General features: G+C 50.2%; 1 protein-coding gene across 1 annotated transcript; it reads right to left on the bottom strand.

Moving 5' to 3' along the window:
* Window positions 1–1,907: 1,907 nt before the first annotated feature.
* Window positions 1,908–27,432, bottom strand: LOC131266724 (protein gustavus). Its single transcript, XM_058269337.1, has 3 exons — window positions 25,893–27,432; window positions 4,012–4,922; window positions 1,908–3,931 (listed from the first exon to the last, which is right to left on the bottom strand). Exons 1-3 carry the CDS (start codon window positions 25,910–25,912, stop codon window positions 3,792–3,794), a joined length of 1,071 nt encoding a protein of 356 aa, XP_058125320.1. The 5' UTR covers window positions 25,913–27,432; the 3' UTR covers window positions 1,908–3,791.
* Window positions 27,433–27,722: the final 290 nt, after the last annotated feature.

Genomic DNA, 27,722 nt, shown 5'->3' with positions numbered 1-27,722 from the left:
GCAAGCAAGGCCTGCTTCGGTTTATTGTACGATACATTGCATACAAATTACTTTGCGGAAAAATTATAGCAATTTGAAACATTTATTTAAAAAATTAATAAGATTTTTTTAAAACTTCAACACTAGAACTACCGCGGTTTTTTGGGTTTCATTATTAAAAAGAAAATTTTATTTTTGAATACATAAAAATTAACATTCCATTGGATGTGTGAAAGTTATGCATTAACGTTTGGTAGAATTGTTCAGCCTTAAGAAATACATGTGATTGAAAAAGTACCTGACCAGTCAGAATGACTGGTCCGGTAGTTCTAGTGTTAAATAAAATAGTATATGATACAACAAAAAAAAAAACAACTGCAAATATTATTCGTTACCTGTAAATGTACCATTCAATAATAAAATTAAAAGCAGTGGGAAATCGGAGTAAACAAGGCGAAAAACAACAGCAGAAATGGAAAAGGAGGTTCATTCTACAATTACCCAAAAGGACTACCGAACATACAATTTCTTTCTCTGCCAAGGGCATACTACCCAACAAGTAAGGGTTAGATCACTTTTCTCACATTGTCAGTCCAGTAGATTTATTAAACAAGAGGAATCATCATCATCATCATTATCATCATCGGGAGTCATTCACTCGATAAATGCACACACTAACGGAAGGGCGCGCTCTTATATTGTTTTTCTTCAAATATTCTTCTGTTACTGCTGTCTCACTTGTGTTTGTTTATTTCTGTTTTTTTTTTTCTCTAAACTCACTCCCTTACTCTTCCTCACATTTTGCTCTATATTATATATACTTTTGTATCCACAGCTATGTGTGTGGGTGGCTGTGGAAGGACCTATTCTGCCTATTCGTTGCCTTTGCCTAGCACGATCATCCCAATCGCAATTTTACTCGAAAAAGTAATCTTGCCGATCCACATTCATTCATCCATCGCTCGTTCTGCTTCCGGTCGACTTCATTCTTCTGCTCGTTCACTCCGAACCGATCATACGATCACTTCCGTTCGATCCTCACATGCCCACAATCACTCGCAAACACACACATGCACACTCACACTTACACACATTGTTTGCTTAACCTCATCTCAGTATCATCAGCATCTTCTTGATCATCATCATCGTCATCATCAGCATCATCGTCAGCATGATCCTTATCATCAACATCATTTTCCCTCTCCCGCCCCCGGTCAGCATTTCGTTCGTCTGCGTTTCACAATAGCGTTTATCATCTTTTTTTACTAAAAAAAACTATTTTACAATTTTTTTGTTTTGTCGTTTAAAAAAAAAGCTTATAAAAAACAGAACACAGTTTTATCGATACTCTTCTCCTTTTCCGCCGCTTGCCTTCCGTCCGATGAGGGAGGGAGGTGTGGGAGGTGTGGGAGGAGGCTAAAGAGTGAGTGGGTGCCTACGAAGGTGGTGGTTGCGCGTCAGGGCTCAGAATACGATACCGCGTGGACCAAGAAGGATTACGCGACAAGAAGGAGGATGTTTTAGACGAGAAAACTAGAAGAGCTAACCGCGCACAAAACTGTAGGACAGTTCGTCGTAGAAAGCAGTTTTCGAAAAGTTCAGCCAGCGTTTGCGTCATTGGTCAACGTGAAGGTTGTTATGGGAAATGTTTTCGAGAAAATATGTTTGAGCTTTTACGAGGAACTATCCAGTATAGGTTAGAAAACAGACGGGCCTGAGACATGCAGTGTGTAGTAGGCGTGGAAGTATGTGCAACCATGCGTCACAGGGTTTGAAGCGGAATCCCGGATGCTCATGCTTTTCGCTTACAAAAGAGTTAGGCTGGAAACTATACATCGAGAAGATTATGATCACGACTGTATTGCGCGATCGTAGAGTTGCTCCCGCAGAGTTCCCTAATTTATTGCATATTTCTACGTCAGCCTATGTTTAGTTCCCTCCCTATACATCATCGGTGGCCACCGTTTGCATTTGCTGCGCTATTCTTCTCTCTGCATCTCCCTTTTTTTCCTCTTGTCACAATCTTACGCGTCCTTCCGTCCTTCGCCAAGGATTTGTGTGTCCCGGTCAATCACTCTACCTTATCGCTAAGCTGAAGAGAGTCTATGTGTCTCTCTGTCTCCACGAAAAATAAATCGATTAATATCTTGCTCTGTTTGCTTCGTTTCTCCTTCAGCCACCGAAAAAACACCGATCTATGGACACTATGAGTACCGTCCGGGAGAACGTATTGGAAGCAGTGGGGGTGGTGGTGATGATGGTGGTGGGTGGAAAATGGAAAATTACTTTTCGCGTGCCATTCCAAGAGCTCCTTCCATTCGTTTCCTATCTCTAATTATTGCTTTTACGCATACCTTCCCCGTGTCCCATGGCGATGCAGCGGAATATTCTGATCCTAACGCACCTCCTCACCTCACCTCACCTTCTCATCCTCTTGCTACCCCAACCACCCTGATCGATACCATCCCTTCCTTCTTCTTTAGAGTTCGAGTTCTCGCGACAAAGTACGAGAAGACAGCTGATCGGCACTATTCCACTCACCCACGCACACACACACGTACACATACACCCAAAGACACAAACACACACATACAACCGCCGGAGGCTCGGTGCGGTTCTTCTTGTTGCGCTTTTTTTTATCACAAAATAGAATAAGGATACATAATAATAAAAAAAAAGAAACTATGGACCACAGAAACAAAACAAACCAACAAACAAAAAAAAAAGGTGATTCAACCGACAGTAGATCCCGTGGTCTAGACTCTAGAATTTTTTTCTCCATGTGTTAGGGGTGTGTGTACAGATGTTTAATTTTATTTTATATTTTCGTACATAGAAGTAATCGTAAGTTTTCTCTTCTCTTCTTCTAAAAAAAAAATGTCCATAAAAATAGCAATAAAACTTATCGTAATAGTAGTAGTCATCGTAATCATCGCCGGGCAGTACCACAATTATTAAAGAATACTTAATAGCCGTGCTGCCGTGAATGCTGTATATTATTGCGCGCGCATCTGCTTGTCGTGTCCCCACACACTCACACACTCACACACTCGTTCAGACACACACACACACACACACACAAACGTTGTGTATCGAAAGGATTGTTCTAAGGTTCCTTCTGCTTGGTTCGCTTCGACCTTAGAAGCTTCACCCCCCGCATGGACTCTCTCACCAGTCACACACACACAGACACATACAAGTGACGAGGGGTGACGTGGTGTAACATGATCGTCCTCCGTGTCCCGATCATGTCCTGTTCGAAAATTTACGGACGAGCAAGATGATCTTCCGTTTCCGGAGAAAGGAAAAAAAAGAGCGGGCTCCAAGAGTCACACGCCGGATACGCGGGGAAGACCGACACTCTTCGCTTGCTTCTCTTCGTTGCGAGCGAGAGAGTGGAGAGAAGATAGTACCCCATCCCCCCAGCAATCGCCAGCGAATTCTACTTGTGTGGAACATGGCTAATGGCACCGCCGGGGGAGGGGTTTATGGAGATTGACTGAGGATTGTACCGGCCCTAGTACTCAATATTTGTGCCCCCGCTTATGCTTTTCTTCCTAAATATTTTGTTCGATTCGTGTTCGCCGTTATCCCTAGCTCGTCCTTAGCGTGGAGGTTATGGTGGTCGTGGTGTGTTGCTGGTGGTGGAGGTGGTGTTGTTCTTTCACTTGGTGGTGAATGGTGGTGGTGGTGGTGGTGGTCCGCTACCGAATGAGTTCGGTGCCTCCTGCCGCCGCTGTTGCTGCTCCTTGTCCTCTATCTTCTCCCCCACCTCCTTCTCCTCCTCCTCCCACTGCCTGGTGGTCGCTTTATTATCTTCGATCCCGGTACAACAGGTAGGTTTTCATCGATTGCGGCAGGGCTAGGTTTGGTATGCGTTCCTCGAGATACGTTCGCCCGATTCTCTGGCGAATGACGCGCCTACAGAGATCCATCAGTGGCAGTGGTTCGGCTGGAAGGAAACAATAGGAAGAGAGTGGTCTCATATTAGCGGGCGAGAAGAATACTCGACGGAAGAAGCGGAATACTCACGATCTAAACCACCGATATATTTCATCGTAATCTCGCAGTGACCCCACACGGCGGACACGATCGGGTAGAGCTTGCGGCCCTTCAGTCCCTTGAACGCCACCCCCAAATACTGGCCGTCGACGATAAAGCTGAGCGTACCCTCGTCCATGTCGAGCGCGACGAGGAACTTGTCCGGCACCAGGAACGTCTCCTCCGGCTTCAGTATCGCAGGGTAGGTGACGCCCGGGCAGGACTTGGAGTTGTGGTACAGCTTGTTCCGACCGAGGTCCCAGCCCCAGCTGTGCTCGTTCAGCCCCACGAGGCTCTGGTAGCCGACCGAGTGCAGGGGCGCCTCGGCCGTCGCCACGCCGATGACCGCGTGCGTGCCGCGCTGCCGGGTCGACCAGAACACCTCCCACACGTGCAGCCCCTTGGTGAAGCCCACCTTGCCCCGTATGCAGTCTGTGCTCTGTGCCACCGGATGCCGGTGGAAGGTCATTTTGTCGTCCTCCTTCACGAACACGTTCAGCGAGCGGTCCTCCGAGTTCCACGAGTACTTCAGCTGCGTTTCCCGCGGCGCCGGGGGCATGTCGAGCAGCACGTCGAGCCGGGCCGGCCGCTGGAAGTGGGCTGCCAGTTCGCGGGGGATCTTCGGAATGAACGGGGACGGCTGGTCGCGGCTGACCGATTTTACGCTGCCACTGATTTTTTGGCCCATGCTCATGCCACTGTGACTGCTGCTGGTGTTGGTGCGGCTGCTTCTGGTGCTGCGGATGGCGACCTTGTACGACACGCGGATACGCTGCTCGCAGTCTCTCGGATCGATGCGGTTCAGGACCACGCGCGGCACTAGTGCGGAGGTGGATGACGATATACTCTGTGGACGGCGACGTTCGCTGGACCTTAGCACCGGACCCCGGCTAGATTTGTATCTGCAAAAAAAGGGAAAGGAAAAGGAAAAGCGAGGCGTAAGTATCCCGTTAGTTGTTTCACCATATCTATATTCCTCTCTCCCCGGGTTGCTAAAAATAAATCCCGCGACTAGATCCTTTAAAAATGGGAAACCCGATCGAGTGTCGTCCTTGGCCCGTCCAAGCCGTGTTACCGTTCTTTCGTAGGCTTTCCTTTTTTGGGGGAGCGAAAAATCAACAAACGTGCGCCACCGTTACACACTCCGTTGAGATTGGGATATGCATGGATCCTATATCGATGGAAGGGAATGTAAACAACGCCACACGTCCAACGAGGAACACGTTTTGGTCTCGTTTCGCCCAAAATGGCCCAAAGAAAGGAAATTACGACCAAGGTTAATCCAACCCAAACGCACACAAACGAGCGAGGGGTTAAAAATAAACTATGGGAATGTCCTGTACTTCGGAACACGGCATGCCGCCGTTGTGTGCCCATTGTGGAGTGGTAGTAAAAGGCAATGTGTAGTAAACAATCCTTGGACCGAAGTGAAAGATGTCGGGCGGATATAAGGTTACACACACCGCCGCGTCATCGGTTAGTCAGCGGAATTACGCTGTTTACCTGGCGAACTTCCCGTCTGGACCTTTCGCCCAGCTTCATTGGCACGCTTTCGGGCTTCCTTTCTCTCTTCCAAATAAGAAGTATTAACCTTTGTTGTCTGTCGCTGGCGCTGACGGTTTCATCAGGTCGGCGACCAGCGGAGGAAAAAGCAGCTGTGACCACCCTGTGTTCCCCTTGTGGCTAACGATAATGGGTATCACGTCCAAATGGGCCGAATATGACGGAAGGAAAAGCAAGAGACGACAAGCTGCAGGTGAAAATGGACGCCTCAAAAGGATTGTACCTCGAGGTCCTCAGCGCCCTTTTGGTGTGGCCATTGCCAGTGGCAGGTGCGTTGCAAACTTTTAACTGACCACGAAATGGAGATAAACAAGATAGGAAACCTCTCTCGCCACAGGATGGAAGCAGCAGCTGTGATCCATCGATCGAACATCACGAGAGGATCGCTTTGTGCGGATCAGCTTGCGGAACAAAGGATCCCCTTTTTTTACTTGACGGAGCATGTGTGTGTGTGTGCAGAAAAACCTTCCCCGACAACGACCTTCCGCTTTAATTGCCAATAATCCATCGCCCCACTCGCCGAGGGTCCTGCTGGTGTTGATATTTATACTGGCCATTTCTCCCCCTCCCCGCCCCTGCCCTCATTATACCCAATTTAGTAAAACCACAATTGATTCAAGTACTCCGTGCTTGTATGTGTCCGTATGTATTCCTTTCTCTCTAATTCCAGCCGCGCTCCTTGCTCCGTGCCGCCGTTCGAGATGTCAAATCAATTTTAAATTGAATTTACCACTTGTCCGTCAGTCATTCAGCGCGCCAGCAGACACACCAGAGGAGAGTGTCTGGATTGGGGGGGGTGGAGGGAGAGAACACGGAAGGGTTCGTATAACGTTTTGTGAGAGTGTGATCTTGCTGGAGCCCAAGAACGCACATCAGCGCACGATAACGTCATCTCTTCGGTCGCTCCGGTCGCGTACCAAACGGCGAGAACGACACAACGAAATGTCAAAATCATTAGTAATTTCCTGCCTTCGGTCGCGTTGTGTGCCGATTGCGGGGAAGCGATAAGCACGAGATTTCCATCACGAAAGAGAACATTCCCATCTCCCGTTGAGCTGAAGGCTTGGGTTCGCTTTCATTCGATTAGCTTTCCGATCGTTTAAACACGCCGAATTGGGATGTTGTTTTTTTTCGGTGGATGTATAAAGAACCGTAAATAACTAGGAAGTGACTCGGTTCCGTAGTGGAGAAAGACGTCAGTGCATGAATTAAAACCACGCGCACCAACACTTTGAGGCACGTTAGAAGGGTCTTTGAGCACACATACGAATCTTTCCAGTAGCAAAGCGTACGGTGTGGGAAAGTATAACCAGAGAACCGTATCGATTAAATGTCAAACAGCAGAAGATGAAAGGGAGAGAAATCACAATTCAAGTGTTCAAGCTATCTCGTGCCGTTATGTACTCTTCCCGAGGGGTTCCGTTGCCAGCTACCAGCATCAGCAGCAGCATCCATCGTGAGACGCAGGGATGTGTTGATGTGAGGGAAAGAAGGCACAGCCTCGGGTGGTACCCCGATTGTAAATGCTTTCGTATACGGCATTTACCAACGCGCGAGTCGTCCCTTCGGAACACGAACAGGATGTGCGGATCATGCGCAGTTCCTGCCAGCGCCGGATGATGCTCTGCTGGTTTCGTCCTTTCGAAACTCCCCTCCAGCAGCCACGGTATATAACGGGCCTTGGGAGAAGAATCAGTTTCGGATCTAAAGCATCCCTTTAGTCGCTTTATATGCATCATCGATCAAGTCTCTGTATACAGAGCGTGGCAACAATTCGTTTGGCGGATGCCGCTGGAAGGATACTCGTGGATGGATTGCAGCACATAGGAGGGGAGGTCGCACGGCATCCCCCAACTTCCGGGTGGCGCAACCGATCGATAGAGGTTGTGCAAACTTTTCGCATTGACAATTGGACAATCCTCAGCCTTTAACGAGGGGGACACATTAGCCGATAATGCCAATCGGAGTCGAAAGCGGCTACGAGGTGAGGACGAGGGCGCCTTGCTTTGACGTTGACTCCTTTGGCAGTGCACTGTGGAAATTAGGAGGGACATAACACGAGCCAGACATCGAACGGTTCCGATCGCTGACTCACGAATAGTTCGGAACGGGATAAATCCAGCGAGAAGGGAACCGATTCGGTGTTTGACGCGTTTGACCAACTGTAAATATGAACGTGAGTCCTTCGTGTGTACAAAGGGGGACAAATAACTAACTGAACCTCATCATAGCGGGTTTGAGGCATTCACACAGCATGCAATGCAAGGAAAAGGGCCTGTTTTTCGAAAGCCCGAGATCTGGAGCTCAATTCCAAATAGAGAGACGTGTGTGTGTGTGAGTTTGTTATGCCGTTGAGAGTTGCATGATTTTGAGGTGCGTCCCAAACCAAACCAAACTACTTCTGGCGGAATCAAACGGTACCCGATTACGGCACGATCATTGCACACACGCACTACGGACTGTGGACGGAGGACGGTGGAGAGGTTGGCTAAGGGAACGGACACTTTGAATGCTTGCGAAACCCAGCCACACACACACACACACCGCCGTCGCACCAATTTGTCATAATTCATTACTCAAAAGGAGAAGTCGGCTTTTTGCTGCACTTCTTATTTCCCTTCCCTCTCCCTCCCTCTCTCTCTCTCTCTGTCTGGTAATTATCTGCAACCCGCATGAGATCACCGGGTGGTAGAGGAGGAGCGGGGGGTAGGGAAGGCAAATACAGCAAAAGTTGCAACCCGGGCCCGGCTCTAAACTCTTTCGGTTAATGTATTACAGCGAAACGCGCGCGGGGCAATAAAATGTGCAACAAATTTAACCAAACTGCCTCGAGAGGGCCCGACGCACACAGTTGGGGACGCCAACAGTTGACGCCTGAGTACTTCAAAGGCGCGCGGAGCACATACGCACAGACGCAACATGCAAACATAAGTTCCACCGCATACCGAACAGAAAAGCAGAAAAAAGCGTACAGTAGTACTTTGTGGTCGAAGAAAGAGAGGGAGAGAGGGACAGTGTGGTGTGAAAGATAAAAAGGTACAACCAGCATAATAAAAAAAAGGTGAAGTGGAATAAAAAGTAAGCAAAACGCCACCAAATAAATCATCTGCCAAAGTGGTGTGCCGACTAACCAAATGTTACACACGGGCTCCGGGTGATACTGTAACACACCGATGTGGCAACATAAGCGCCACATTTTCCATAGCCTTTTCCGGGCAGTCCCGGGATGGCTTCAACGAGTCTGCCAGTAGGAAACTTCAGCCCGATCGATCGATCGATCCACCACTTTCGAGGCGATCAGTTCACTCGATCACTTCCGACGGACGGATGTTGCGGGATTCGAGTCGAGTCGGGACAAATTTTCCGTCCGTCGAGTTCGGCACTTTCGGGTGCACTTGAGTGACTTTTAAAGCGGCCTTCATCGGTAATGCGGATGGGACGGTGTGTGTAATGTGACACCGCAAAAGGTCCCGACAATCGATAACATCGGCTCGGAGTCAGCTTACACCGGAGAGGAAAGGAAAAAAACACAAGTATGGAGCACCGAAAAACATGATCCTGGACGAATCCTGGGAACTTCCACTCCGACGCCGAAGGATCTTACGTCTTTCCAACCCAGTTCGAGTGTGGTGATCGTATTCGCCTGTTCACCACATCCGTTGGCGATAAGTTTGAAAAAAAAAACAGAAGAAAAGGAAAACCCGGAGAAATAGTTTGAAACATTCACAGCAAGAACCCAACAGGCGAATGATTTAGTGGCCGTTCTTTATTTTCCCCAGATGTGCCAGAGATCACAGTCCGTTGTTCCGCCCGCGTTGGCTCCGAGATGCAGCGACATATGGTTAATGTAATTGGCATACAAAGTGGCCGCTTCGTAAGGTTCGGAACGAGAAATGAATCATTCGATTGTTGTTAATGAACCAGCGGAGCCTTTGGGAGCGGGTGGGGGAAAACCGGACGCCTGAGGAGGATAATATGCTGATGACGTCGGCACGATCTTGGGAAATGTTTGCTCCCACACACACACACACACACACTTCCTGCAACACAAACGAGGTGTTTGATGAGGGAATTAATCGTGCCCAGAACGATGTCCTTCAAACGGCTGGTTTGACTCAGAGCACGAAAGGGGGGCGCGGGAGGCGAGGAGGAAAAGGGCCAATGGGGTAATATCAGAGAATGGGCCTGCAAAGGGACAAATATGTAGAGAACCAACTGATGTAATTGCCTACCCGGAGCCAAAGTTCAAGTTGCTTTAAGACAATGGGATTTGTTTAATACGATCCCCCGTCCTATTGATCGATCCTGGGATGAATGAACGAACTCGTAGCGGAACTCACCACCCCTTCGTTTCGAGGGTGGGAATTTTCTGGAGATGAGGGGAGGGGAGACAAAGCCCTTACTAACAGACACCGAACCCATATGCAAACGAAACCAAATGAAACAAAAAAAAAGCCAACCGGCAGAGTCCGGACTCGCACACATAGTCAAACATACACACGGCGACGAAGGCGACAAAGATCGATTGTTCAATGGTTTGCGACCACTGGCCGGGCTGCCGGGCTGCGGGGAAGGCCTTGGGAAGCAATTCGACGTTCGCGAAGGTTGGTTCGCAGACAGTTATGTAAGGTCCGAGAGCATTATGATTGAAATGCAAACGCAGCGGCCTCCCGCCGCCAACCCGCCGGACAAAAACCCGGACCGAACGACAAACGAGTGAGCGAATGGTGGTGGAAAAAAGCGGGAAAAGAAAGAAAGAAATAAAAAAACGTGTTAACCTTCAATCCGACAAAAATCGTGGCCAACTGGCGAACCAGCCAGAGGTGGAAAAGCGCGTGCGAAGGAGGGCAGGTATGCATTTATGCTGCAAAGAGTTGTGGCGCCAGCAACCGAAGCTGGGGCTGTTGGCTCGCGTAGTAATAGAGTTCGATAAAACCACCCGGTGGTTTTTTTTAATGCTATTTTAGGTTGGCTTCCTATGCCTATGGTTTTGCACCTTTTTACATAATTTGCTGCCGGCTGCGGCAACAAAGATCGGGATCGAGATCGCACAGCGTTTGATAGAAAAGCATCATCTCACGCCAGCCGAAACATTCCCAAAGTGTTCTCATCCGTCGTCTCTTCAAAGCGAGTTGACTTAAATACTTGTGGTGAGAAAGTGTAGCATCAACACCACACATTCGGTGCAACAAGAGACGGCGAAAGGAAAGGAAATGCACGGCCCGATACATTTAGCACCCGAATGGCTGGTACCTATGTTCCTTGCCGACAGCCAGCATCAGCTTTCCCCCGCACCCATCCCCGGGCCATGTTTGTTCAGCTCGAAACCGCCGTACGCGCCGAACTCGGAGCTGCTAGAATGCGCGAACGGGGCGCGCGCAACTGTGGGCCGACGCCGACATACGTGTGAGGCACACATTGCACAACGCATTCGAATGGCTGCGTTGAATGCTGCACCCCGTAAACAGCCATCGAAGCAAGGACTGGTCCACCCCGAGTTGGTTAGTCGGTCAACGTCTGAAACTGAATGGTTCGGCGGTTCGGTGTCGATCCAAGCTCTCTAGCAGCGTGTCGTGCGGCCATTACGGTCACACAAACTCAGACCGAGAGAGAGGCACACACACACAGCACACAGAATACACGGAAGGGCAGCACCAGACGGCCACAAGGAGGCTTGGCGCGCCAGCGACCTTTTACCGAAAACAATGGCCATTAAAAAATTTATGCAGATTGAGCATAATGAGCCGACCTTGAGGGGGGCACGACGCTCGACCCATGGTTGTTACTTTGCGGGATGGGGAGGGGGTAAGAAGAATGCAACGTACTTCTTTCCTAGTCGAAGGAAACCTGAACCTGCGTTAAGAAAAGACGAATGACGCTCGGTGCGGTCGAAACGTCAAACTGGATATTCACGCACGATCTTTCTATCCTCTAATATCACCCTCTCTCCCCTTTTGGAACCAACAACCGGGGGGCGGAAAAGTTGGCCAAAGTGGTGCCATTTGCTCAAGAGTTTGCTCTCTCTCTCTCTCTCTCTTCCTCGTCGCGTTTGCTATTGCTACAGATATTGACATTTGCCTATCGAGGCCATCGCCTATCATCATATCCAGGGGTGGTCGAGGGGAGAGGAGTTGAACTTCATCGGGCCACAATTGGAGAACATGGCCACTTAACTCAACAATCAACACAACCGATGCGACCGCAAACGGTATCCCCCCCGAAAGGTAAAGTGAGGTTATGAATGGAAAATGGTGGATCGATGCAAATCAAACTAACGAGGAGAAGAAGGTGTTGAACCGACGCGCGGGTGTCGGACGGATGAAAGCGCAAAGTAGTTCATCTGCTCCTTGAACATCATCGACACCATCGACTTATTGCGTGTGTGTGTGTGTGTTGGTGGCCGCCTGACATATTTTTTAGCAGGTTTCTTGTTGAGCAAACCGATCGAAATGAACAAAAAGCCAAGCGAACCTGTTCGGGTGACAAAAAAGAAGGCACACGCATTCGCATTAGCAACCCTGAAGTAACAGTTTTTACATAAACTTCGCCCAATCGTGCCAACAACGATGGCGATGATGACGACAAAGGCCTCGTCTTCTCAAGTGACGTTTGCTTAAAGTTTGCAGAAGTGGATGGAGTAACACATCGCGGGTTAAAAAATAAACCCCGTACACCGAGTTGGCAACACAACAACAAGCCTTCCATAGTTTGCTTCCTCGTTCCTTCCCGTCCACCACCGGAGAGCACGGCGGACACCTTCGGCGACATCTCAGCAAACACACTCGGCGCGACGGTGTGTCATTCGACAATTAGCGGCAATTTAACGCTCTTTTGCTTTTATGTAAATTTAAATTACAACCACACGAACGCTCGGAAAACGAAACGCTAATGCTAAGCAGCTGCTGCGAAGAGCCATCATGTGCCTTCCGATGGCTTTGAGCTGTCGCCATTTTGGATGGCGATCCACTCCGAGAGCCGAGAGATCTCCACCGGTACCACACGAGGAAGAGCGCGGGAAAACTCCTCCGGAAAGGGGGGGGGGGGGGGGGGGGGAGAGAGAGGGGGAAAAGCGGGTGCTGAAGATGGTGTTGCATTCGCGTGCAATTATGTGTGTTCGGTATGCGCTATCGCTCCGGTTTCATTTGTTGTCGTGTTTTGATGCTGTTTTTCTTGCCTCTTTTTGTGTGGCACGTATTCCTACTATTCGTCTCTGTGCCGGTTGGACCTTGGCCTCACACGTGTCCGCACGAGGTGGCCACCGTTGGATGGACCTTATCACAGACATACACAAACAGGCACGATCGTATACACACGTGGTGTAGAGAGACGTGTGTAGAGGCGTCGCGCTTGTCAAAGACCCTAAGCGATGACGACAACATTATGACGTTGATGGAAAGCGGAAATTAAACCCGCACAATGTTTGAAGAAGAAAAACATTGATCGGAAGGACAGATCTTGTGAGTTCGGCGGCTTTATCCATGCTAATCGACGAAGGTAAATGGTGGAAAACCTTCCTTTCTTCAGCAAGGTAGGTGGAAGCTAAGCAAGCACACGAAACGAACGATTTTGATTATTCAACGACGCGAGGCGGAAAGCTGGATCTCCGCTGGAGAGTAATATAGACGTATGGTTGCCAACACGAACGTGGCCAAGGTCAAGTCATTATTATTTCTATCATTGATACACCAACGACTTAAACACACCATTTGCAGGAGTGCGGCCTAGAGAGAGAACCTGGCAACTCCATTAAAATGGCAAACCAAATCAAGACAGTCGTCAACGTCGTCGTCGTCGTCGTCGCAGGAGCAGCAGGTGGGGACGAGGAGGACATTCAAACACGCTTCTCCAAGTGCGCACGGCTTCACACATTGCGGAGGTGGCGATGCTATCGTTGTGGCCATCACCATATAGGGACCGGACACTGTAGTAGTACGCCATCGCTTCTCCCCAAAGACCCGTTTACCTTTTTATCATTGGCGTTTAAAATTGACTTAAAATTGGTGACTACAAAGTACCTCCTTCCCACTTGAAATCATTTTCGAACAGTCAATAATGGATGATTTATTTAGGTTCTTTGCTGAGGGAGTATTGAAGACTCGAACCCACGTCGTTTAGGATGGGAGTAGAGTACACTATCCCCTACACCATGGTCCCCTCCGCTTGCTGGAAATGTTTTAATGAACCCTATTCATCAACGCAGAATTACTCCCATGACCATCATGTACTCCAGAGAACATTTTTGTGACAGCTGTCGTTTAATGGACCCTTCGTTGAAATGAATCCACTAATCTATGGCTTCGAACCGCTTCATTTAATTCCGCAAACTAGAAAACGGTTAAACAATTGCTCCACAATGCGGGTTGCCTCGTGTCTGTTGGCTTCCTGTGTGAACTATTGGCAGCCATCGGCTATGGAGAGTACTCGAGGTACCCGCAAGATGTTTTGCAGGCACGACACATCATACTCGCTTGGTGACGTGACGAGCCGCTCCATCGGACAAACAAAGCATGAAGGTCAGCATGCAGTACACGCGCGCGTACCCTCATAGCATAAAACCCAGCTCGCGCACAAAAAAAGAGGCACGTTGAGGATCGACCAAACGGCCTCCGAACACACGACGAAGACGCCAACGTCGACGAAGAACCGCGTGAGAGAGCGTAGTGCACGCACCTTTTTGACTTGGGCGCTTAAAATTATTATTTGTATAATCGATATGACCGATTACAGCACCACAAGGTTCACTGGCAGTGTGTGTGTGTGTGTATTTGGATACTTAATCGATGAGAATCAACAACCCGCACTCCCTCCGTCGACGCCGGCTCTAAAGGACGTGACCCTCTGCTGCAATATGTTGTCAACCTTCGCGCAAGGAGGAAGACCCCGTGTCCCCGGTACAGCTAAGCGGTGATGACATTACCCCACCCCTCCTCAGTACCCACAACTCCTACCCATGGTCTCCGCGGGCGTGAGAGGTCAAGGAACGAATTTTGGTTGCGCACGAACCACGAGAAAACCTTCACACCGCCGATGACGACGACGACGACGACAAGCACGGAGGGTTAGTAGTAGTCTGGTGGTCAATTTTGGTGTCAATGGTATCCCTTCCTACAGCTCCACTGTCTCCCCCACCCCTCTGGGAGATGGCCCTCCGGTTGAAATGTAAAAAAACGCAAAAAACCAGATCACATCAACAACCCCGAAACGAATTGTGTGAGCGTCCCCCAGCCGGCGCGTATCACGGTCAGCGCTATATGACGTGCACACACATCACGCACCTCCCTCCCCCCACCCCCCACCCCTTTCCTGTACGATATGACCTCCGGGTGTGTGTGTATGTGTTTATGTTTTAATAAATTAAATGGAACGACCGACGAAAATTCGACCGACTGCAAAGTGTCACTTGGATGTTGGCCAATTTAAATTCGCCGTTAAATGACACGAGAGATGACACCCCTCCGTGTGCCCGTGAGGTTGCATTCTGTCCTGCCGTCACCTCTGATGAGAATCCTTCCCCATCCTGGGGTTGTGCTATTTTGTATGCGTATGTCACGACGAGAACTTTGTGACTTCGAGAAGAAGTTGCTTCATTGTGTTTCATCGCTCGAAAACAGGAAGACGCAGCTGGGAGACGGTGCGTAGCCGGAAAGGTAGCGGAGGCAGCGACAAAGCGAACGTGCTTGGCGAAGCGATCAGAAACCCAGCGAGGTGTGCGAGCGATACACCCTCGAAGAGCGCCGAAAAGACAGCAACAAAACGTTTTGCGTCGACGACGTTGTCTCGGCAGCGCTTCATTTCGTATGCACAGAACGGATACATCGCCCGGTCGATCGACCGATTCCCGTGGAGGAGTCGCCGGTGGCTTCCGTCATTCTTGAGCGGGGTGGTTTCGATTCCTTCGAATCCGGCTACGAATCGTCCGTCCCACGCGACGTGACGCGCCGACTCGGATGCTCAGCTGACCGTTGCTGATCCTGCTGCTGCTGCTACTTCCTCCCCACGGAGAGTCCTCCCACCTCTCCTCCCTTCCGAATTGGCAGCACAAGGCTCATAAGAAGAAGTAACTCCTCAGCAACAGCGCCGCGGCGGTGCGTTCGAACCGTGGAGAACGCGTTTCCAACTGATCGCATCGCTTAGCATCGCGTCATGCATACATCGACGTCGGGTTTCCTTCGCTTGGGCCGTATAGTTTTTTTTTATTTTGCTTTCTGGCTTGTCGCCGCTTGGCTAGCTGACCGCGGAGACGTGCCGCTAAACCTGGCCGGGCCGGGGAGATTGTGGGGTGGTGCGGGGAGCACACCTCAACACACCGACAAATGCGATGCTATGTAAAAACGGCCAAGCGAAACCGACGGAAATCTATTGTCAAACGCAGCTGAACTGTTTACTCGGTCATGCAGGTCGGCCGGTCGGTTGGTCGGCTTCCATTCCGGCCTCCCCGCACACACACACACACACACCGCCATTGTTGCTTCCAGTGGCCTTTTCCCCGCCGGAAAGACGAGACCAAACGAGCGGCAACACCTTGACGTGGTTCTTCCGGGGGATAAACACACACACATACACACACCCAAAGCCTCAAGCGAAGGATTTCGCAAACGTCACCTTAAAAATAGGATCACGATAGAACGAAGAAGGACTAGAAGCTAATAACATGTTGACCTTTTGAACCGGCTTTGAAGATGAACTCTCTCTCCCCAGATGTTTCGGTATGTTACTTTACTCGGGAAACATGACGCATTCCATTGATTCCTCTCCTGACCCCGCAACGCAACCAACCAGACCTATTCTTGGTATCCAACGGCACCAACTTTTCCTCGGCTTTGATGTGCTGCGAGATTTTCCATGACGGAAAATTGGTTCCCGGTTTTCCCCGCCGAAAAACACACCACATTTCGCCGGTGTTGGGTTGGTTGGAAAAGCCGAATTGCTTCGCGTCGCAACCAAGCGCGCCGCAAACTTGGCGCAGGAATGTTAATGAAAGCCGTTGCCGACGCACCAGCGCGCTTTAGTTCTTACCAACCCCACAAACACACACACACACACACACACGAAAGGGTGGAAAAGTCGTTGCCGTGTAGTAAATGTCAGATGGTTGCGCATTTTCCGAGCGTGCGTTAAAACACACAGCGCACTGCAACCAACCACGGGGAGTTCGAGTTAGGGGACAGAGCGGGTGGTAGGGAGAACGCACGCCGGTGGTACGGATCGAAAAGGGAAAAGCTAATTTTAGCACCCATTTTCCAAGCGGAAGCGATGCGACACGCAGCCTCAGCAGAAGTTGCGCGCGAATCGTGGCATTTCCTCCTTAGGATCGTGCAATAACCTTCCACTTGCGGACGGGGAGTGCGTGGTTGTGGGGGAGGGGGGAAGCTGTCACACTGGCCAATTGCAGTTGGCCATTGAACTTCCTTCTCCCGCTCCGTTCTCAGCTGCCTACAAATGCTGGAAGAAAGCGACCAAACAAGACGCGAAAACGTTTCCGGGATTTCCTTCGGCCGCCCGTTGTTGGTGGTCTGCCGGTCGTGCGTGCAGATTTGTTTTAAAAGCTGATTTCAACGCACCCCAAGAAACCCATCCCCCCTACCCTCCACTCTTCATTGACCGGCTGTTCTTTATTCGGTTTGGTCAACGCTCAGAAGAAGAAAGGAAAAAAAAACCCGAAACCGACCTGACCTTCGACGGAAACCAGCTGGACTGTAAAGTAAACGTCGCAGAAGACGGAGGCGAGTGGGTGTTTGGAGGTTACCTCTCATCAGCACCACGGAACGGAACATCGGATGGATCGGCGCGAAACCGAGACGTGTCTCATCTCATTATTATTGGCAACCAGAGAGCACAAAGGCGTCTCCGGTGGCAGATTGTTACCTCCAAGCGGGAACCCCCACCCCACTCCATCCCTTTCACCCGAGGATGTCATGTTTATTTAAGCGAAGAGTCGGTTGCTGAAGGATGACGCGATCACGTCATTCCAATTTGAATATGTTTTAAATATTTCACACTCCGAGCAAAAAAGAACTGTATATCTTTACCAGAAGAAGAAGAAGAAGGAAAAAACGAACCCGCAGCAAATCATCTCTACGCAAGGAAGATGCGCGGGGGCTGGTTTGTCTCAACATGGTACACCCTCCTCCTTGTTCACTCCTCAACCCCGCCGTTCGTTCCGCGTTCGTTGAAGTTTTTCGAGCTGCTCTAGTGGCCGGCTGACCTTCGCGGAACGAAGATCTAGTGGTGGGGTGTAGGTGGTGTTGGTTGGAGACGGAAGTGCCGTCGAATGAGTGAACGGCAAGATGATCCTCACGGGTTCAAAGTCGAAGAGCGCAATGTTGTCACCGAAAACCGAGCGGGTTTTGTTATGTCGCAACCAACCGGGTCGTCCTCCAACGGGAAGTTCCTCCCCTTCCGAGAAAGTTAACACACACACACACACACACGTACACATGCACGGTTAGGCGACAGAAAGAAGTGCAACCGACACCGGCGATGGGAAGAGACGCGGAACGCATGAGTGCAGAGACTCGACTCGATGGCCAGCTGACCATCACGCGCGGTTCCGAAGTCAGCATCGTATTGCTGCTCTGGTCACTGCGCACGGCAGCCACGACTCAGAGACTCCGGAGGCCCTTGGCTGGCTGGCTGGCCCTCGGTTACTGGAGCGCCGCACGGTCCATCTCCGGTTCCGGCAGAGCGGTGAAATACAACAGGGTCCCTCCTTCACGCCACTCGCCACCCGGTTCCTCTTCGTAGCTGGCCGTGTCGTAGCATAAAAATCCATTCGAGGGATCAATCGATCCGAAGCATGCACACACCAACACACACACGCACAGCGGAGGGCCCGGCGAGTGTTTATGTATATTGTTTCCAATGCAGTGAAACGTGAACGGAACACAGCCGAACCTTTCGAGCGAGCTACCAGAGTTTCCATTCCGGATCCATTCCGGAGCCCGCGGGGCGGCCACTCCGGTCGGTTTTCCCTGCTTGTTTTTCCGCTTTCCACGCGCGCGCACCGAGAGTTAGTAGTTGGCGCTAGTGTGTGCACCGATGTGCTAGTGAACTGAAACCGCACGGAACGGTGAGTGCGCTCTTCTCGTTCACGGGAGGTTGGTTTGGCGCAAAATTCCACCCGGCTGGCCCGAAATTCACCACCACCAAATGCGACGACGAGTTCTCCGTAGAGGTTCACGCGGCTGGAACGCACATTCCCCCCCCCTCAACCCCAGAACGCTTCTCGGTTGAGAGGTGAACGTTGAAAAATAAATAAAACTAAATCGAGCAGCAGCATTTTGGTTCGAAAAAAGTAAAACCGCGCGAACCTAACAACACCCCGCCCGAAAGACCCCCCCCCCCCCCAGGGTAAGGACAGAGGGTGAGAGAGGGAGAGAACCCACCGAAGCCAAAAGAAGGCTGGAGAACCTACTATACACGGTAGCTTTTCCACTAGGCTCGTTTGGGGACCTTTTCTCACTCACTCGGATCGGTTCCGTTCTAGCGATCGTGATCGTGATCGTGACCGTCTCTCCCCCTCCCCGCGTTGCGCGCCACGTGGTTCCTTCTTAGCCCCCCCTCACCTCCCATCGTTTCATGAAAGGGGAGTGCAAAAACCGTCAAAAATGGCATCAAAAGAGGCAACATGTGTAACGCATATTATTTTCGATATACCATTTTACGCCAGGGAAGGGAAACCGCGAGACGCTGCGAGCTGCAGCCGACCCAAAACCGACCAACGTGAAGGTGATGCACGGGCCCGGAACGCACCCTGCCCTCTCGGTAAAACCCTCCCCCCCTACTGTCCCTCCCACACCCAAGCAAATACACAAACGAGTGGCAGCGGAGCGAACGGATCTGCTGGTTGCGTTTCGACGGTACGAAAATACGATAATCACACATTATCTCAAATTATTCATTGGAAACTTTTGTTCAATTGTGAAACCTATCCCTCCCCCTCTGGCGACTACCCCCCAACTCCCCCGTTTGGGAAAGGGCACTGAGGCAAGGTTTTAGGTCGCGCACCCGAGCGGACTGACTGCATCCAATTGCACCCGACAACGCGGGCTGCTGTTTGCTGTTGATCGTTCCAAAACGTTTGCTGATAAAGCCCGGGCCTTGAAGGCGAGAGAAGCAGCTCGAGAGATAACGAAGAGGAAACGTTACACCAAGACGAATTACGAAGGATTTTTGGAGATTTGTTTCTAATTGATTCACGAGGTCTATATCACCACGTGGTGGGTTAATTTGTGCCTTTTCTTAGCAGCTGGCGGTCTGGAGGGCGGAAGTGATACGCTAATTATTCTCGACACCACCACCACCACCACTACCAGCATCATCTTGGCAGCTGCAGGCGATATATGCAAAGGCCGATTAACTGGTGGCCCTGAGAACGATGACGAAAACACGGCGCTGAGAGGAGTTCGAGCAGACGTTTAAGTATCGAAAAAGAAGCAAAAGAAAAAACGGGGTGGAAAACAACCAAGAAAACCGACCCCAGACAGACAATGACCAGCTGAACAAGATTCATCCGGCAGATTCCGCCGTTGTGGTTCACCTTGAGACATACACCACCGGCCAAGAGAAAGAAACGGCGCACGCGCGCTGGAATGGAAAAGACTGAAACAAAGAGATCCATCTGTATCTGTTGGCTTTTTTTATTTATTTTTTATTTTTGTGTCAGTTGATAATTGAATGAAGCCGAACGGGACCTTCGCGCGATGAACTGACCCAAGCTTTGAATGCCCGGGACCCTCCGGAGACAAGAGGGTTTTTTTAGCGCCCCAGATCTGGCCTCCGATACGGAACTGTGTCCATTTTGCAAAGGCACAAATTACTTACGGTTCCACGACAAAACGCTGGGCAAAGAGAGTGTGCTAAGAGAGCGATGCTGCGAGTCATCATGCACAGCGCCAGGGTTACGGCGCTAAAAACAAACAGATCCATTCACGTCCACTCAGCGAAAGAAGCACGAGGACTTTGTTTGTTCCATCTGATCTCTGAGCACTCCAAACACCAAACATGACCCCGGCATTGGCGCGGACTCGCGGAGTGTTGCGTCACCACCGAGCGCGAGGAGCATCACTAACTTTGGCAACGGGGAACGTCAAAGCGTCGCATGGGTCTGGGATTCGGGGACAAAGATATAGCTACTTTTAAAGAGATGTAGGAACCGAATGCAACGGGGATCTTCAGAACCCACGTTGTCTCCCGAGTGCATTATCGTACATCACCGAGTCCGGGTGAGAGCAACTGTTCTTCCAAATTTAGAACCAATTCGGTTGATCTCCCTCCTGCCAGCCTAATAACTGCCACCTCCTGCTGCCAGCTCAATGATCTATTGCTCCCACACGGTGCATCACGGAACCTTCCAGCCGAGGATCGACGCGGGTGCGTTTGTGCGGCATGTGGTCTTAGAAGTGGCAGGTTCTTTTCGAGGTCCTCCTCTTCTTCCTCCCCACATACTCTGGGTCTGTGCTCCATAGCGCGCGGAGTTTAAAAGCGACAACGACAACAATCAGCTTCCTTACATGATCGTTTCTGCCTGCGTGGGAGAATGACTTAGTTCTTTGGGCGAACCGTCGAGCCACTTATCGCCGTTCGAGGTCCACAATCGCTGCTTGTGTACGCACAGCGGGGGCAGCAGCAACAGAATCTCTTCCTCCATTTGAGGCAGGCGGCAGTGCTTCGGCATCGACCGGATGGATCGAATTTAGACGACTCCGGGGAAGCAAGAACACACAGCCTCCAACAACGATGATGGCCTCCCACAAGGCGAAATTAAACTCGCTAATGGTACACCAACACCAAGCGCTGGCTAAATCGGTTCAATGCCCCATGCGGGGAGATGAGCTCATATGCGTGTGCCTCTACTTCGGTGACGCAACTGTTCGCCTCCAACGGGCGGTGGTGGTACAAAACACCACATTGTAAGCGCGACACACAATGGATTGGTCCGGTACCCATATGTTCAATATTCCACTCCCGAATGCGGGTCTTTAGATGACAAAAATGGAGCGCACCACCAGACCCCGTCTCCACCCATCCATTCATCCGTTGCATCGGAACGCCGGCTGCGACGACTTTTTATTGGAAAGTCGGATCGGTTTCGCCGAGCTGGAACCTCTTGCTGATCCGCGTGGTTTGCGCTTTCGACCGGCTTTACGCACGCATCGCCATACGTAGTGCAGGTGGTGTAGTGCATGTGGAAGGGAAAAAAGTGATGTGTGATGTACCAAACGCATCCACCCGAGAGCCGAGATCCGAAATCCTCGTCGACCAGCCAGCCAACCAACAACTTTTCGTTCGGACTGAAATTCGCGTACCGAAAACCGCTGCACAGTTGAGTTGAGCCAAGCGAAATCCTCGTTTTGCGGCGGAGAAGTCGCACACCGGATGTACATGAGGAAATCCAGGTAGTGTGTGGCGGTGCTGGCGGTGCAGCATGGCTGGCTGGATTCGACTGGTTTTGATTTCGGTTTGGTTGGCTGGTCAGTTGTTCCTTGCGCATGAGTGGAGTGCAGCGGAGTGTCTTGCCCGGAGTTGCAGGTCCACCGATCACCTCGCCTTGCTGCATCATATGCTGCTGCGCCTCGGCTGACCGTTTTCACAGTTTTAAAATAAATTTCTTTGTCTATCGATCGTGCGCGAAAAATCATAAATCCGCGTAGTAAACTCACCACCAACATCATCTCCCTTCCGTTCCCCCTCAGCGGGCGAACTCAAGAAAGCGCGAAAAGCACGTGGCGGGCCGGTCGCAAAGCTTTTCACGCGTTTCCATCATCGACGATTTCGGGATACGCGTCAGTTGTCACGTTGCTTCCCCGCTCACCGAACTCCGTTTTCCCCCACTCCTCCCAAAAAGGAGTCGTCGCCGGTGGTATTACATTTGTATTAAACGGTTGCAACCCGATGCACACCAAAAACCGGTTCCATACTGCGGGTTTTCGGTTCCGATGGGTGACTCATTTGGTGGTACGGCTTTTCCTCAACCCATATGCCAAAGGGAAGTCGGCGGTTTTGTGGTTCGTTTAAATTGACGAAAATCTGCCAAATTTAAAATTCCCAAGAATCCTGCTGTGTATCTCTTATATCAGGTCAATTGGGTTGGATTGGTCATCATTCACAGATAAATATGTTCCCAGACACAACACACAGATGATTCACGAAAAATTCGTGCCAACCCATGACGTCGCCGCTTCCAAGAACTCTGCCACTCATATCCGCGTGTTGCCACGACCAGATGGCGATAGTGTTTACTCTGGTTGACGATAAGTTTTACGTTACTCATTGCTCCTAGGCGGCCTTTATATTATAGCTGCAACGTGCAGCCGGATCTTTTATGACACCTCTAATTAGCTAATCCTTTCGCCTGCATGTTCGCGACCGCGGTGGAAAAAAATGGGACAGAACTAACCCCGCGTGTACGTTCCTCCGGGACGGGGCATTGACCGATTTATAGCCCCGGCGATAGGCTAGCGACGCCGGGGTGCTGGGCGAAGTTTTGCCACAGGCTTGCCTTTGGTTCGGAGGAACGGCGTCGGCAAACTCGCAAAACCCGTTCCACGAGAGAGGAATTGACAAAAATCCTGGCATTCGTTGGGACGAAAAGGGGCTTGAGACGGCACACTAGTCAATAGTGCGCAACCCCTGCAATGAGTTTTTATCGTTACCCCGATGCATTCGGTCCCTGCTGCTGCTCTTTTCCCTCCGTTTTCGGCCCTTACAGCCGTAATGCATTGTCGCTGACTTTTGCGCTGTTTCGTCGACAGTTTGACGACTCTCTAGAGAGGTCGTCGGTTGGAACTACTCAGTGTGAAACAAAACACAAAAAAAAAACCATACGGCACACACGGCCAGCTGTCATATTTACACTTGAAGGGTTTTAACCGATCGGGCTTATCGTTGACGCGAACGAGAGAAGGGGACCCCATTTTAGGGGAACGGAACATTTGGCTCGTACCAGGCAGCAACAACCAACTTAGAAACCGTTCACCCTTCTACTGGGGACCCCGTTACCAAACCACCATATGACAACCACCGAAGCAATTCTTCCATTCGGTGTGCAGATAAATTGTGAATTGATCACCGAAAACGAGACAAACAACAACCTAATGCAAACGTTTAATTCAATCCGGCGCTCCACGTGGTTCGCCAAAATCGATTGAATCTTGACCGGCGAGCTTAGAACAAGCGGGCGAATGGAAGAAGAAAAAAACGGACCGTCAGACGGTCCCGAGAGCAAAGGCTAACGAAATCCGTACAAAATAACCTTGGAGAACCTTACGTAGCGGCAAGAATAAAGCAGCGACATAAAAATAAAGCAACACACCGAAGCGTTATAACATTGGGCAAAGTTATAACTTCGGTTCAGAATACGTCGACGGGTAGCCCAAACGATGATGATCATCATCATCAGAAGGGTTTTCGGCGTTCGGACTAATCGGGTACCTTTTTACTATCCGTAGGTTGAAGATTTATGGCACGGAAGACAAGATGTCCATTTCAGCTGCTCAAGAGTGAGGTTAGCAGCAAAAAAAAATAATAATAATAAAACATCACAAAACCTAATTCTTTGAACTGGTTAAACCAGTATCTCTCTATCTGTGTGTCTTCTCTCGCTCTCTCTTTCTCTCTCTCTCTGTCTATGAATAATAGTGTTTTTTACTGGAAATCGGCGAAAGATCATCATGATGGCTCCTTTTTGAATACAGAAGGGCAAATGATAATCGGCCTCGGGTAGAGTTTATTACTGTTATAATCTTGTCGTACGGAAAAAACGACAAATCATTGAGCACTATGACATTGAATCATTCAAAGGCCACACGGGGTTTTTTTAGGCAGCGTACCAAAATCCCCTGACTCACCGCTGAAACCGCTGACGAAATACAAGGTATCTATTTTTGTAACGCAAGGAGAAACCGTTCGTGAGAAACCTGGCCGTACCTTCGTACGACATTCACGGGAATTCCCTGCTCAGGATTCACAGGATGGTTCGAGTGGCCAAACATTCACGTATTCATTCGCGGTGTTTGAGATGTTTTCACCATCCGCAAAGCGATGCAAATAACATTGTTACAATATTGAACTCGAAGCCCCCTACTAGCGGCACAGAATAGGCAAAAATTCTATTCCCTCCAGTATGAACAGAGCGCATTCTTTGGTGTCGTGTGGGAAAAGCAAACCGAGATATTGCTGCCGCCGACTTCCCACAGCCCGGTCGCAGCAATTACTCCAGCCCGTTATCAGTATCCTCCGATCCGAACCGACACATTCCCCGGCTGTAACGGTGTAACGTTCTCGGAAACGGTGCTTACGCCAGCGATAACGTTCCACGCTTATCGGAGCGATGATACCCACCGGGCCTTAGGAGCGTCCTATCGATCGTTCGGGCGCACACATTCGTGCCCGCAATCAGCTGCCAAGGTAAGTTCTGTTTGCACACCGTGTGTTTGTGCGTGTGCCGCGCGCGGGAAGGCGGAACCGATCGAAAGGAGAACGGGGCCAAGAGGAACTGGTGTGCTGTGACGACATCCTGCACCTTATCGCAACCGGGAAGAGTCTCGTCACAAGCGGGCAAGCAAACAACCACTATCGGGGTTGAGCGAATGTTTGGTTAGACAAATCGAAAGAAGACAAACGTTTCCAGCTTTGTGCCGATCGATCATTTCACAGCGATCGACGATGGCCCGAATTGGTTCCTCAAAGTGGAATGTCTATGGATACGGATTCAATTCCAAAAAACAAGGTTCCAACACTTTTTTTTAAAGCACCAAATGTCCCATCGGTGACGAAGTATAAGGCATCCAATATGGCGAAAGAGCCATTTTTGTTTCATCCTTTGTTTCGTGCGGCTGTTAGATGCTGCTCGCACACATCCGCACACCACGGGTACGGGAGGGTAACGAACACAGTGGAAACGGCAAGGAAGTGCCGCGTGTGCGTGAGGTTTCTGTACGTGTTTCCCTTCTGGCAGGATTAAATTCTGCGCGCGTGTGAGTCGATTCTAACCGATGTGCCGATTTACGATTTCTCGTGCACGTATCAGTGTTACCATTGGACGTCAAGGATGCTGGCTGGTGAGCTTGAGTAGAGTACAAACGGCGAATGGAAGATGGACGAATTCAAACAAAATGTCTGCGTTTGAACAGCTATTCGCCTACTTTACGCAAATCGTTGCAATTTACTATCAAACGGTCGAGATTCACGACCATCATTGTTCGTGTACGTTTTATGAATGAAAGTAAGGCGCACACGCAAGAATTGGTGGACTACGAAGTCTTCCAACTTTTTAGTGTTGGCCCCTAAATGCGGATGCGTAAATTTACCTTTTTCGTGCTAATTCCATTTAGATGTCTTTTGCTGTTGCCTCGCTGTCGTTTTTGTATTTCCTTTCTCTCTCTCTCTCTCTTTCGATTTTCAGGGACAACGGCTAGGCGTGTATCCCTGGGCCGATTTTACAAGGATTATCCAAGTAGCCTATGGGTTAAAAATACTGCAGATGGCTTCGATGGAGCGAGGCTCCGTTGATTTTCACTGGATTCTTTTCTTTCCCGCTGTCCGGCAGGAACGATGGTTGCTTCGACGTATTGGGACGTGTATCCGTACGAGGGTCGTTTTGCATTTACTTTCACGGCTTTTTCTTTTCTTTTGCACGATTTTTATCACTCTTTGTACAGCTAAAAATTTTGGGTATGTTTTTTTCCTAATTCTTTTTCCTTCAACTCGACACGCTCGAGAACTCTTCTTCAAACAATTTTTGTACTATATTTTCACCGCGAAACACCAAATGCACACTTGGCTAGCAACGGTAGCACCAATTCGGTAGGATCATTTTCCCTTTCGAACACACGCACGCACGCGAGAAGATGTTGTACGTCGGCTTTGTTCTCAGGATCGGGGGAAAAGCTTTCCCCGCGAGGTTTTTTTTGGATAATCGCTCACACACGATGCGACACTTCTTCCCGCAAGCAGTAGGCGAACAAAGATGGCGAACTATTGTTAGTGGTTATCATTTTCTTTTTTCCTGCCAGCAGCGATGGAGGGTTGTTGGCGCCCTTTTTAATTTTCTTCCTCTTCTTCAAGCCCCTCCGAGCTCTTCTAAGGCTGTCGTGAGCCCTTTCGTTTCACGGCGTTTTTGCGAAAACACATATTTTTTCTCTGATATGCACATATACGGGAGACACATGCACCGAAAATACACACACACCGAATGCAACGATCGTGGGGCACGTACTGGCGGCCGATACGACACGTGCGCTCGCAGGATCAGTCCACTACTGGTTGGCAAGTTGGAGCAAACGGCTACTCTGTGCCTTACACACTTAGCTGTTCTTCCGCGCTGCCCCGATGTGGTGGTTGCTATGGCAGCGATAGTATCGGAGCACCTAGCACCTAGTAGCGTTTGATTTCGCGCTCGTGGCGGAACAGAAGGCAGGAATAAAAAAGGCTTTGAATTCCTTTCCGCTTTGAAAACTACACCAAAGGACACTAATTTCCCCGACACAGGCAGTGGTGGTGTGTGGCAGCGAAAAAGGGAACGAACGAAGAACGTCGACACTCGGAAACGAAACGAACCAATAGCGAGAGGTCGCGCAACGCACACCGGAAGCTGATAGCGATGATGTTACGATGGGATGGGTTTTTTTTTAAAATTCTTCCCTGTTGGGATCCGGGATGCTGTGCGCGGAGGACCGTTTGCTAAATCGGACACGGAGCGCGGTCGCGGTCGGTGATGGCGGCGTCGTGGTGAGGCCTGTGTGCAAACACAACGGCAGACACAGCGGAACAGCGCACGAGCTACCTCTCCCGCAGACGGAGTCGAGAAAACGAACAAAATCCTTCGATAGCTACGACGCGACTAAAGCCAGCGGCCGACTCGATGGAGGCGCTAGGTGTCAATCTGCCCTGTACAATCAACCACTCTCCGGCGGCGCTAAAATACGGTGTGTTCATGCGATTCGCTCTCGCGCCGGAGCGGATCCAAACCCTGCAGGTTTTGCTCTCTCACACCGCTCTCGCACCGCTCTCGTGCTCTCTCGCCGGTTCTCTGCGTATTTTTAGGCTCGCCTTCAGTTTACATACAGCGAGTGTATGCATTTCGGGTAAAATATTCGTAAAACAATCTCCCCTCCCCCAACCCCGCGAGCCATGGGGAG

The sequence above is a fragment of the Anopheles coustani genome, chromosome 2, assembly GCF_943734705.1.
Source record: "Anopheles coustani chromosome 2, idAnoCousDA_361_x.2, whole genome shotgun sequence".
NCBI classification, from domain to species: Eukaryota; Metazoa; Arthropoda; class Insecta; order Diptera; family Culicidae; genus Anopheles; species Anopheles coustani.
Note: the sequence above shows the minus strand (reverse complement) of the source record. Positions and strands in the feature narration are given on the sequence as shown.

Coding starts and splice junctions, on each gene's coding strand:
- LOC131266724 (XM_058269337.1), bottom strand. CDS start 25,912: ATGGAATTAGCACGAAAAAG. Junction 4,923..25,892: donor ATGGAATTAGCACGAAAAAG/GTAAATTTACGC, acceptor CTTTTTTTGCAG/ATACAAATCTAGCCGGGGTC. Junction 3,932..4,011: donor ATATATCGGTGGTTTAGATC/GTGAGTATTCCG, acceptor GTTTCCTTCCAG/CCGAACCACTGCCACTGATG.